The 13899-nt window shown below is 34.7% G+C and overlaps 2 protein-coding genes across 5 annotated transcripts in view; one reads left to right on the top strand and one right to left on the bottom strand.

The window, feature by feature from the left end:
* The first annotated feature begins 366 nt into the window (after positions 1–366).
* LOC142644115 (putative glycosyltransferase At5g25310) lies at positions 367–2696 on the top strand. The gene is made up of 4 exons (XM_075818792.1): positions 367–608; positions 1044–1168; positions 1872–2047; positions 2604–2696. Exons 1-4 carry the CDS (start codon positions 367–369, stop codon positions 2694–2696), a joined length of 636 nt encoding a protein of 211 aa, XP_075674907.1.
* Positions 2697–7703: 5007 nt separating this feature from the next.
* Positions 7704–13899, bottom strand: part of LOC142643123 (GATA transcription factor 24-like) — a 30583-nt gene continuing 24387 nt past the window's right edge. For 2 of the 4 annotated variants that reach the window (XM_075817662.1, XM_075817660.1), the window contains 2 exons: positions 11104–11172; positions 10713–10990 (listed from right to left, as the gene is read on the bottom strand). In XM_075817662.1, coding sequence (XP_075673777.1) covers positions 10943–10990; positions 11104–11172 — 117 coding nt within the window. In that variant the 3' untranslated portion in view covers positions 10713–10942. Of the gene's footprint in view, positions 8069–10712; positions 10991–11103; positions 11173–13899 lie in introns of those variants that run through there. The other 2 variants (XM_075817663.1, XM_075817661.1) reach the window with 2 other exon arrangements.

Here is a 13899-nt window from a genome sequence, read left to right as displayed (position 1 = left end):
AAAGCAAATTCAAGGTGTATGTGTACCGAGATGATGTCCTCAACAAGTACTACAAGTTTCCCTTCCCTGCTACTGATCCTGATAGACTCACATGGGAGTACAGAAACGAGGGCTACTTCTTCCGTAATATCAATATGAGCACCTTTCTCACCACTGATCCTAAGCAGGCTCAGCTTTTCTTCATTCCAATTCGCACCCATCTAATGCAATCCATGGTATCTTTGTATCTATTTGTCTATATTTCTTTCAAAGAATAACATCACTTTGCTCTTGGTTTCGGCAATATGCATGTGTTATATCTGATTCTTGATATTATCCAGGCTTGATAATGGACTTTCTTGTGGCATGCAGGGACCCTATAAGAAAATGGCAATTGTAGTCCAGGATTATGTCCAAAGCTTGATCAATGAACACCCTTATTGGAATCGAAGCCAAGGAGCTGATCACTTTTTTGTGAACTGCCACAAAATTGGTGTGTTGGCAACCAGAAATTTTCCATTACTCAAGAACGCAATTCGAGTTCTGTGTGCAACTTGGCATGCTTTCGAATTTAATCGATCCAAGGATATGTTTCTCCCACCTCCTGGATATGATTTTATAGAATATAGGTATATAGCTCGTATACTCAAGGAAAAAAAAATCTCTTTTTTCAGTGGTACACATGTTTTATGCATGGTTGTTTCATTTAGTTCTTCATCTGCTACATGGGTTTTTTCCCCCCTCTTGGACAACTACCCCACTTTTTTTTTCTTTTTCTTTTTTATGCCTAGCAAAAATTTATTTTCTCTATTGGAAAATTGTCAAACTTTGTATTAATTGGAGAATAAAATCCTCTTGTTGCATTTGTTTTGCCGATTTCTCATGGGACATTAAGGGCATTGTTGCTTGGTCTTGAACTCTTTTAAGGGCATTGTTTTGGCATTTACTTTTTTCCTTTGGCTAATATTGCATACATCATCCAGCATAGTCCGTTTTGGTTGTACAAGTTTGTATTTATATGTATCTTTAAATCTTCCACGCAAATAAAGTGTTTCATATTGCAGGAGAAGATTAGTTAAATCAAAAATTTCAGAGGATCTTGAAATAGATGTCTGCTCATGCTCGATGGCCCTATACTACTATTATGCTGCCTGTATAACAGAAGCGATCGTTGAGAACTGTATTCCTGGTAATATCATCTTCCCCAAGACTCTTTTTTTAAATGCTATGGTTTTCTATAAATCAACCTTACTCTCTCTCTGTGAAAATTTTTACATTAATCTTAGACATGTCCTTGTGCATTGCATCATTTCCTTCTATTGAAAACGCTTTTTGAGAATGCACAAATCCTAGCAAAGAAGTAAATTTATCCGTAAAACGAACAATAAAATAGAAACTTAGAGCAAAATTTAACAATCTCACCAAGCTATAGAATTAAGCGAAAGTGTCATCCTTAATGGTTGATTCGTGTAAAACTTAGTACAAAACAGTTCCTTGGCTGAACAACCTCCCAAAATTAAGCTATAGCATCTACCTTTGTTTTGGATTAAATAACCCATGGCCTGTGACTTTCAAAAAATAACCCTGTATAATTTCTAAAGATAAATAAAGTATTAATCTCTAAATGGTAATAGTCTTTTCATTGTTTTGCATGTCATCTACCAAACTGGGGAAATTTAGCTCATTACAAAAGCTTTAGTTTCATATTCACATTTTGCTTATGAAGTGATTGTAGAATAAGCTTATGGCATGTATTATGCTTTTGATCCTCTTTCTTTTGAAGGTCATTTCTTTTTTTCTTTTTTTTTCTTTCTACTGAGACCAGATTTACTTTTATTTTTCCAATATTATCTGTTCTAAGTGATTTTCTAAGCAGTTTGTGTTACTTGCAGTTGTCTCGTTCAGAAACCCTGATTTGCCATTCAATAATACTCTTGATTGGACAAAATTTTCTGTAATAGCCTCCGAGAAATATGTTCCTGTGGACGATATAATCCCACAGCTGCTGGACAATGTTAAAGACATAGAAGATGAAACATTAGTCAAATTGTTTAGCAACTTACACAAGGTAAATAATGTTCTGATGTCTTTATCTGATCTTGTTTATATTTAACTATGTGCTTCATTTTACTTTTTTCTTAACAATTTTTTTCTCAGCATATTGTGTTGCTCTAGAAAATTATTAAATTTTGATGTTGGCATAAAAAAGCATATAAATGAAAAGACAATTGATATGAATGTTTTGTCATGCATTATGATATTATCTTTTTCTTAGTTCTCTAAAGACAATTGATATTTCAAACACTGATTTCTAGAATGCATATTAGCTAAAATGAACTTTAATTTTCCTTTTTCACTCAACTTGGTAACTTAAAAGTTGAGTTTACTAGTTTGTTTGATTTGTGCTCAAAAAGAAAAGGTTTCTAGATCAATTACACTAGCACAACATGCAAACTGTCCGAACTTAAAGTAAAGTGGGGTTCTAGTATTCATAGCCTGAGAGAAAGTTAAATCTGGAAAATGCTTCTCAGCGATGTGAGAAATGATATATTCTCCTTGAAATGATACAGACCTAGAATTACAAACTGACTTATCTTTTAAAATTCCTCTTATTTGTGAATCAGGTCCAATCCCACTTTTCCTGGCGTACATCACCAGTCATATTCGATGCTTTTCATATGTTCATGTACGAACTCTGGCTGCACATAAACCAGTAAATCATTGGAAGACATTCCAACGTGAAATCTGTGCATCAGCATGAAGGAGGAAGACTGGAAATATTTATGTAAAATGATGTGAAGCAAAAACCATATGCTTGATTTCTTTGTTCTTTTTTCTTCATATATATCTTACCAAAGGAGTCATGTTGTAATAGCATATTGAGCCAATGTTATAGCTAGAAGGAACTTGGAACTTGGAAGCCCTTTAAAGCTTCTCAATCTAGTCCTTTTTTTCATCTTTTCTTTTGAGAACAATCTAGTTCTTTTAATTTGTACTACTCTTTGAATAATGTGGCAGTTTAGGACGTTTTGGGTCATTTATGTGAGATGTCTAGACAAAAAGCTAACCTTAAAGTTCAAAATTGGTTTTCTTTGTGGCATTCTTGGTATTAAGGAGGGCTACTTATATTGGAAAATATTTAGGCTTTCTTAGTGTGATTTTGGATTAGTTTTATGCTGAAAAGCTTATTTATTTATTTGCCAAATGTGCTATTTGGTAATATGTTTCTGTTTTGGATTTTTTATTACAAGTTTGCCACAGCCTTATTTGGAAAAGAAAACATTGATACTGAAAAAAAAAATGGGTGTCCTCCAAAAACTCATCTGCACAGTGTTTTTGGGGCATGATTTTTAAGATGAGTTTTCAAAAACAATGGGTCCAAACCTTTTTTTTTATATATTTTGAGTTAGTGGAATAGATTTAATGTAAATAAAAACATTTCATATTTACAATGTTGAACACAGTTAAAAAATTACAAAGAAAAGCTAAGAGAGTTGTGAAACTCAAAAACAGAGGTACAATGAGTAAAAACCCCAAACCTAAGACCATTCAAACAAGGCGTGAAGCAGTGACAATTTCATCTAATCAAGGAACCTCTCAATGTTTTGAAACGTACAAGACTTGCACTCCTTTCCATACTAAACACATCAAACAAGATGTCACTGAATTCCAAACTATTGAGGAGTGCTTTCGAAACTAATTCTGTCACCCAATCAAACTGATGAAAGTGTCAATAGGCATTATCCACTGCACTCCAGACACAGGGAAGACTTCACACCACAAGGCATAACTAACATCACAATGAAGCAATAAGTGACTCACAGTTTATCCACTACACCAACACAAGTAACACCAACCTACTAAGTCATAAAACCTGATTACTAAAAGAAGTTTTAGAATTACCACTAGTGTACTTGTGATTAATCATGCAAAGTTAGTGATTGCATTGGCAAACTAAAGATTTTAGAAAGGAAAAAAAATTCAAGGGCATACTGTAACTGTGATTTAGTCCTTTATGAAAATCAAAATTGAGAAGAAGACAAATATTCATTGCATTGAAGAAAAGAGATGATTACAGATGGGCATTAGACTCAGCTTCAGCAATATTAGCAATACAATCAGGCACATCCCTGAACCAAATGGAAGAACTATCCAGAAACAGTGCAGCCTAGTTAACGCTTGGCATGCTCAGACTTCCATGCTCGTAAATGTGATGCAGCAAGCTTTGCATCCTCAATGAGATGGCCGAACCTCGATGTATTTTCCGGTGGATTGCTGAGAGCATTTGTAACTGATAAAGAGTCGCTTCGAAAATTGTGAGCATTTATATTAGTGATTTAGGATAGGTCGGAAGTATACTAAGACAGTTTTGTAAAGAAGAAAAGAGACGGAAATTGCAAGGGACGGGCAATTGAAGGGTCTGAAATTCTGAATAGCCGATTGAGTTGATTGAGAAGAAGGGTGCCAGTTGGCAGAACTTCATGCTCTCTAGCATGAGGCCTCTTCTTATATATATATTGATATTAATATTAATATTAATATTGATTGATTATGTCTCTCTATGATGAGATTAGGACTACCCAACCCTATTGATCAAGTTGTAATGGTTTTGAAGGGGTTGACATTTTTCATTATCTTAATACAATTGAGACGTTTGTAAACTCTTTGTAACTTTGTAATTGGGATGATTTTCCTTGGTAGCCAATGACAGATTTGTTAATTTAGAACTTTGAGCATATTTTTGGTGTTGGATACTTGGAACTTATATGATATTGGTGTTACACTAACGAATATTTAATTGATTAATTAATTTTAATGTAATGCAGTCGTGTCACACTGGGTTTAACAGATATTACCCGTTGTTTTTCCCTCTCATAATCACATTGAACCAATTAACTTTTACAGCTCCCTCTAACCAACTTACCGACCTTCCTCACTTCCTTCCCAAGAAACCAACTTGGTTTTCCTTTTCCCGCTCTAGAGAAAATCCAACCTCCAAGAAAGTAAGAAAGAAAGAAAAACCCAACCATGGCCAGAACTTTCCTTGGCATTCCCATTCTCAATCTTTCTCCGCGCCGCTTTGTATACATTTCGGTTTTTCTCGGCGCTACAATACTTCTCATTGCATGGCAGACTCTCAACTACGACCCTTTCTTGAGCGATTTTCAACCACATTTCAATGTTTCTTTCCCGAAGCATGAAGACGTGGACTTCATCTCCAGTCTCCATTACCCTGCACCAACTCCAACTGGCAGCCACAATTACAAGAAAGATGAATGGGATGAAGATTCGAAGCGTCAAGACTCAGACTTCATCTCCAGTCTCCAGTACCCTGCACCAACTCCAACTGTCAGCCACAATTACAAGAAAGATGAATGGGATGAGGATTCGAAGCGTCAAGACTCGGACTTCATCTCCAGTCTCCATTACCCTGCTCCAACTCCAACTGTCAGCTACAATTACATGAAAGATGAATGGGATAAGGATTCGAATTATCAAGACTCAGACTTCATCTCCAGTCCCCATTACCCTGCACCAACTCCAACAGGCAGCCACAATTACATGAAAGATGAATGGGATGAGGACTCAAAGCATCAAGACTCAGACTTCATCTCCGGTCCCCATTACCCTGCACCAACTCCAACTGGCAGCCACAATTACATGAAAGATGAATGGGATGAGGATTCGAAGCATCAAGACTCAGACTTCATCTACAGTCTCCATTACCCTGCACCAACTCCAACAGGCAGCCACAATTACATGAAAGATGAATGGGAGGAGGATTCGAAGCATCAAGACTCAGACTTCATCTCCAGTCCCCATTACCCTGCACCAACTCCAACTGGCAGCCACAATTACAAGAAAGCTGAATGGGATGAGGATTCGAACTACCTGGTTGATTTTTCATCAACTTACAAAGAAATGGAAAGCAAATTCAAGGTGTATATGTACCGAGATGATGTCCTCAACAAGTACTACAAGTTTCCCTTCCCCGCCACTGATCCTGATAGCTTCCCATGGGAGTACAGAGACGAGGGCTACTTCTTCAGTAATATCAATAAGAGCACCTTCCTTACCACTGATCCTAAGCAGGCTCAGCTCTTCTTTATTCCAATTCGCACCCATCTAATGCAATCTGAGGTATCTATAATGATTTAGTTTATAATCTTTGAATGTATTCATCTATTTTCTTTCAATGAATAGGATCACTTTGCTCTTTCTATGTGTTAAATCTGATTCTTGATATTATCCAAGAACAGAACCATTTTGATAATTTACTTTCTTGTGGAATGCAGGAACCTAGCTATGAGGAAATGGAAATTGTAGTCCAGAATTATGTCCAAAGCTTGATCCAAGAACACCCTTATTGGAATCGAAGCCAAGGAGCTGATCACTTTTTTGTGCATTGCCACAATTCCATAGATGTTCCATTACTGAATAATGCAATTCAAGTTCTGTGTGCAACTCAGGATGTTAGGCAATTTAATCCATCCATGGATATGTTTCTCCCACCTCTTGGATATGATATCTACTCAGCAGGATTCAATTTGAGTTCTGGATATGATTTTATAGATAGGTATATAGCTCATATACTCAAGAAAAAAAAGTCTCTTTTTTCAAAAATACACATGTTCTAAGCATGGTTGCTTCATTTAGTTCTTCATCTGCTACATGAAAGGGTTGTTTTTTTCCCTCTTGGACAACTACCCCATTTCTTCTTCTTTTTTCTTTTTCTTTTTATGCCTAGCAAAATTTTCTTTTACCTATTGGAAAATTGTCGGACTTCATATTAATTGGGGAATAAAATCCTTTTCTAGCACTTGTTCTGCCAATTTCTAATGGGACATTAAGATGTAGTTAGCTGCTGCATGGTCTTGAACTCTTTTAAGGGCATTGTTTTGGCATTTACTTTATTTCTTTGGCTAATATTGCATACATCATCCAGCATAGACAGTTTTAGTTGTACAAGTTTCTATTTCTATGTACCTTTAAATTTTCCACACAAATAATGTGTTTCATATTGCAGGAAAAGAATAGTTGCATCAAAAATTTTGAAGGATTATAAAATAGACGTCTGCTCATGCTCTATAGCCCTATACTATTATTATGCCTGTATAGCGGAAGCGATAGTTGAGAACTGTATTCCTGGTAATATCATCTTCCCCGAGAATTATGAAGTGATTCTAGAATGATCTTTTGGAGTGTATTATGCTTTTGATCTTCTTTCTTTTGAAGGTCAATTTTTTTTTTTAATCTTTCTGCTGAGACCATATTTACTTTTATTTTTCCAACATGATCTCTTGCAGTTGTCTCATTGAGCTACCATGAATTGCCATTCAATAACACTCTTGATTGGACGAAATTTTCTATAATAGACTCCGATGGAGATGTTCTTGTGAATGATATACAGGAGCAGCTGCAGGAAATTGTTAAAGACATAGAAGATGAAACATTAATCAAATTGTTTAGCAACTTACGCAAGGTAAATAATGTTCTGACTTCTTCCCCTGTTGAAAAAGCATCATACTCTGGTGTCTTGATCTGATCTTCATCTTACTTTTTTATTTTTCTTAAAAAAAATTATCCCAGCATGTTGCGTTGCTCTAGAAAATTATAAAATTTTGATGTTGGCATAAAAAGTCTATAAATGAAAGACAATTGATATGAACGCCGTGTCATGCATTACGATATTATCTTTTTCTTAGTTCTCTAAAGACAATTGAAGTTTCAAACAGTGATTTCTAAAATGCATATTGGCTAAAATGATCTTTAATTTCCCTTTTTCACTCAACATAGTAACTTAAAGTTGAGTTTACTAGTATGTTTACTAGCACAACAAGCAAGACTGTTTTAACTTAATAGTAATTTGAGGTTCCAGTATTCACAGCTTGAGAAAGCTAAATCTGGAAAATGCTTCTCAGAAATGTGAGAATGATAAATTCTCCTTGAAATGATTCAGACGTAGAATTACAAACTAACTTGTATTTTAAAATTCCTCTTCTTTGTGAATCAGGTCCAATCCCACTTTGTCTGGCATAAATCTCCAGTCAAATTTGATGCCTTTCATATGTTCATGCACCAACTCTGGCTGCACATAAACCAGTAAATCATTGGAGGACATTTCAACTTTTTTCTCTATACTTGAAATCTGTACATCTGCACGAAGGAGGAAGACTGGAAATATTTATCTAAAATGATGTGAAGCAAAATGCATATGCGTTATACTTGATTTCTTTGTTCTTTTTTCTTTATATAAATCTTACCAAAGGAATCGTGCTGTAAGTTGTACCATCGCCTGATTCCATGTTCCTTGTGAACTATAGGTTGCGCCTTTTGAAATTTGAAATATTATTTGATGACAATGTTTGTTAAAATAGTTTTTTTTTTTTTGAGGAAGATGTTTGTTAAAATAGTGATCCATAGTAATGCGACAAAATGTGTTTGGCCTGACTATTATTTGATAACAATGTTTGCCATTGTATCCATTACAAAGTCGAATTATTGAACAAATAAAACAAAAACAGAGCCTTACTGCTATCAAATGAGTATACATGTGTGTGTGTATATGTATAGAAAATAGGCAGTTAGATTGAGTGTGGCATTTCCTCAAGCAAAACCATATGACAATCTCCCCTAATAGCATGTTGAGCCAATGTTATAGCAATAAGGAACTTGGAAGCCCTTTAAAGTTTAAAGCTTCTTAATCGAATCCTTTTTCTCATCTTTTATTTTGCGAACAATCTAGTTCTGTCAATTTGTACTACTCTTAGAATAATGTGGCAATTTAGGACGTTTTAGGTCATTTATGTGAGATGTCTTGACAAAAAAAGAAAAGTATGAGATTAAAATTGTTTTTACCCAATGCACTCGGAGGAGTCAGAACATTGACATTAGGGGCATTCTTGGTGTTACGGAGGGCTACTTATATTGACAAATATGAAATATTTAGGCTTTCTAAGTTTGATTTTGGATAATTTTATGCTGAATAGCTTATTCATTTATTTATTTGCCAAATGTGCTATTTGGTAGCAATTTTTAGCAAGTGTTCTCAAAAAAACACTGAAAAACTGTGCCTTGAGAATTTAGTTTCAAGATTGTCTTTGTGTTTTCCCCCTAAAAACTTGTCTGGCAATATTTTTCTATTTTGGGATTTTTATTAAAAGTTTTCCACACCCTTATTTGGAGGATGAAAACATTGATAATGAAAGGTGTTCTCTAAAAACTCATCTACACCTTGAGATGAGTTTTCAAAAACAACGGGCCAAACCTTTTTTTTTTTTTAAGTTAGGAGAATAGATTTATTGTAATAAAAACACTTCATTTCAAATGAATACAAAGAGTCCAAAAAATTTCAAAGAAAAGGTAAGGGAGTTTTTAACTCTCAAAAACAGAGGTACAATGAGAAAATCCCCAAACCCTTTGACCATTCAATCAAGGTGTAAAGCAATGCAATTTCATCTAATCTAGGGACCTCTCAATATTTTGAAACGCAATGAGAGTTACGCTTCTTCCATACTAACTGAATCAAACAAGACAGCACTAAATTCCTGGGAAGTGCTTTCCAAACCAATTCCTCCGCCCAAATACAAAGGATGAAACTGTCAAAGGCACCCACTAAACTCCAAACATAGAGAAAACTTCACACCACAAGGCATAAGTAACATCACAAAGCGACTCAGTTTTCCCACTACACCAACACAAGCAACAACAACCTACTAAAGATAAGGTCTTCTTAATGAGATTATCAATAGTAATGAATTTGTCCGCATAAAGAAAGAAGCCCTCTTTGGAGCCTTAACAAATCATATACTCTTCCTAGGGAGAGGATTACCATCTGTACCTCGAATAGCCTTGTAGAAAGGGTGAACATCAATGTAACCGTCCCCATTTAAACACCATCTCATCCTATCCCCCCTCCGCCTTAGGCACCTAAGAGCAAATATGGGTTACGAAGGAAGTAACTGAATCCATTTCCCAATCAAGAAACACCCTGTAAAAGTTTACATTCCAGCTCCTAACCAAATTTTTTTAGTGAATTCCACAGGATTTTGTTTGTAGGTGTTAGAAACGCCTTTTGAAAATCACCCACCAAACAAGCCTATTTGCTAAAAGTTGGCAAAAGTATAATTATACCTTCAAAAATGAGATTTTTAAAACCTATACATGAGCGAATAAGCTAACAAGTCTTCAAAAAAAAAATCCAAGCACAAACTTATTGGTTTGTCTTTATGCGGCCTTAGGTTGGGAAGGTTACCTTGAAGTTAGTGTGAGATTCATCACCAACTCTAGCAATAGGACAGTGATTTTTTTTAAAAGAATTTTGCATGTATGCTATTTTGTGTTTGCATGTGTTTAGGATGACTACAAACAGCACTGATAACTGAGCTACCTCCTGGAAGAATACAAGTTGAAACTTTCATTATTGAAGGATGACTACAAATTAAAGTTGACCCATTCGACTGCTTCATATAAATGTAGTAGGAAAGCCGAAAGCCCATTAGACCAGCTATTTTACTCATCATTTGCGCCAGCTAAATTAGAAGGTAGGCAGAAAGCTAGCACATTTTCTTTACAGTTCAACCAAAGACATATTGACCATTCTTCAACAAAAAATAAATAAATAAATAACATATTGACCATTCAGAAAATTAAAATAAAAATAAATTAACAAAAATCTTGACCAATAACAGAGCCAAAGATATCTAGAGTTCCATCAAATGAGAGAAGCAAAAGAGAAGAAAAAGGAACAGCTTATTCACATTATATGATTTCAATATGATGTACAGCAACTCACAAGTAAAATCTGTGTTGTACAACTTGCATCCACAAGGGAAATCTGTCTATGAACATAAAACATATCTGGGATATCTAATGTTAGTTGAAAATAGCAATGCACCAGCAACCTGGTCAAGAACAGACCATATGCACTTACTAGAGATATTATGGGCGCATGGCATTTTCTTCAACTCCTCGGCCAGTCAGTCACCATGCTGGAATCATCGATGTCAACCTGTAAGTAGGTATTCATGAATGTTAAGGAAGTAATTAACAAAAGCTTTTTTTACTCAGCTGGGGCATGTGGTGTTGATTAAAATCTAACATCAAGGCAGTAGAAACCAATACCTGATCATCAAAATTCTCAGGAATCTCAAATTCCGTCCCAGAAGCATTTGCAAGTTCATCAAGAGTTTCCTGTAAGAACCACATAATATTAAGTTGCAACTTCCAAAGGTATGATACCATGATGACACTGGGATCCCTTCAAGAAAGTCAAATAAATTTCTTCAGATGGCCAAAGAAATGAGAAAGGGAAGAACGTTACATTGGTTGATTTAAGCCTTTCATGTTTTGATAATTTATATTCTAATTTTTATCATTGATATACGTACACAGATAAATTGATAATACGATCCTATTGTGGAATATTAGGGGAATTTAACACCTAAAGATACCTCTGGGCCTTGGATTAAGAAATAAGGAATAGGCAGAGTCAAGATGGTCCTTAAGTTCACATCCAACCCAGCAATAACAATGGAAACCCAACATCAAAACAGTGATCTAAGAGATAGCAAAATAGCATCTAATATAATTTAGTGTCCATTAACAAAGTAATTAATGCTGAAGTATATACTTAAACTGTACATGGTTTTATTTAAATTAATTCTTAAATTAATTTATATATGAAACATAAGTTGCATGCAACAAAAGGGGGTTATTGTTTGGAGCAAAGGGGAAAAGTCTCAGATCTGTAGCACAAGTAAGCAGTTGTAATCATTTAGGGCCAATTTGGATGGAGGGGGAGAGAGGGGGAGTAGAGAGTAGAGTTGGCCAGCTTCTGGCCAACTCTACTCTCTACTCCCCCTCTCTCCCCCTCCTAGGTTTTGGTCAACTCTACTCTACTCCCCCTCCATCCAAACTAGCCAATAGAGTGCCACTTCATGTCAAAGGTGTTGAAGGTTAGGACTGTATCCAGATCTCTCACAGAACCTTAATATAGAGAAACCAATATTAGCCAATGGAATGCAAGCAATAAAGCTTCATCAAATTTTGTACAGATTTTCAGATACATGTGTACAGACATTAAATAAAGAATTTGTTTGAAAGCAAAGGAATCCACCAAAGATGATGACAACTGGAGGAATAGTCAAAGATATAGCGGCCAAGAATATAATCTGTCCTGAACCTATTATCATTTCAAATCAATATATATATAAAAACAGAGACCTCAACTGAGAGATCATGAGGTTCTGCCAAGTGGCACCCTTCTTTGATTTAGCCATTCAACTTTTTATTTTTATTTTTTCTACTTCCATCTCATCATTTAACACTGCTACTCTACGTTTCTCTCAACTCTTCCACTTCCCCATTAATTCCATAGGCTATTCAGAATTCTAAAACGTTTTTTTAGTTCTCTCAACTCTTCCACTTCCACAGTTATAAAATGCTTCAGCGGTCTCAATGATGATGCAAAGCATGCTGCATCATATTTACGAGCATGGAAGTCTAAGCAAGTCAGGTGTGAAGTTAACAAGGCTGCACACCAAATGACAAACAAGGTTGCATTGTTTCTGGATAGTCCTTCCATTTGGTTTTAGGATGTGCCTGATTGTATTGCTAATATTGTTGAAGTCTAATTCTCATCTGTAAGGACTAATTCATAGTAATAGAATGCCCTTTTACCATCACTTCTATCTTCTTTTTAAGTTTCTCATTTTTATATTTATTTTTTTTCCTTTCTAAAATTTTTAGTTTGTCAATGCCATTGCTAGCTTTGCATGATTAATCACAAGTATGCTATAGTGGTGATTCAAAAACATTGTTTTATTACTCACAGTTTTATAACTTAACATTTTGCTTGTGTAGGCTAGATAGTGCTCTAAATGTGACTAAATTCAAACATGGCAAGGGTTTAAAATATTGTTCTTTTTTCCCTTTTCAGAAAAGGCGTTGCATTCTTGGGTAAGCAAGAGGAAACACAAATACAATAGTTTATCAAATATGAACTAAATTTATTTACGATATAAAATTTATCTATATAAAACCAACAAGGAATTGGTCATTGAAGAAAAAAAAAACAACACGTGGTTAGGGTTTTGTTGTGTTGATATCAATGTAAGAGAAAAGTTAACGGATGCCTTAAGGGTTTAGGTTTATGATATATATATATATATATATATATATATATATATATATATATATATATATATAATTATAAGAAAAGAAAAAAGTTAGTGCTTTCAATAAAATTTTGCATTAGAATTTTTGTAAATCCCATTGTCCATACCCTAAATCTAATATATAGTTTACAATTTAGCCGTGTTGGGTGTTTTGTTGAATTACAGTCAAAAGAATAGGCATATATATATATATATATATATATATATATATATATATATAAAAGGAAGTGACTTATGAAATCCCATAACAACGGCAATAGCGAGGAGTTCAAGCATATCCAAGTCCAATTATTCTCTCTTACTCCTTCACCAAAATTGCCTAAGTATCATCACAATTGAATTTTCCCTTTAAAGTCAAGCTTTTCTTTTATATCTTTCATTTTTATGTTCTTCATCAACTATCATATGTCAATATCAATAGTTTGTGACTAACATCCTTTTGCTGGTTGGTTAGGATTTGGTGTGCTTGTGATGAGAATGGGTGTTTGGGATTTTTAAATCTCTACAAAGTCCATAGATTTTTACACTTTTACTGGCAAACTTAGTAGATTTGGTTTTTAATGATAATAAGATTTGGTTTGTCTATTATTTTACACTTATACTGGCAAATTTCGTACATAAACTATGACTATTGTAACTAAGCATAATAGTATTGATGAATCCAATGAGTTATAAGATAATTTATTACAAAATATTTGAAAGAGACCTCATACGAGAAAGCATGAAGTTTTGCGAAGTGGTG

This window comes from Castanea sativa, chromosome 7, assembly GCF_040712315.1.
Source record: "Castanea sativa cultivar Marrone di Chiusa Pesio chromosome 7, ASM4071231v1".
Taxonomy (NCBI): domain Eukaryota; kingdom Viridiplantae; phylum Streptophyta; class Magnoliopsida; order Fagales; family Fagaceae; genus Castanea; species Castanea sativa.
The sequence above is the reverse complement of the archived record's forward strand: the minus strand, read 5'-3'. Positions and strand labels throughout refer to the sequence as shown.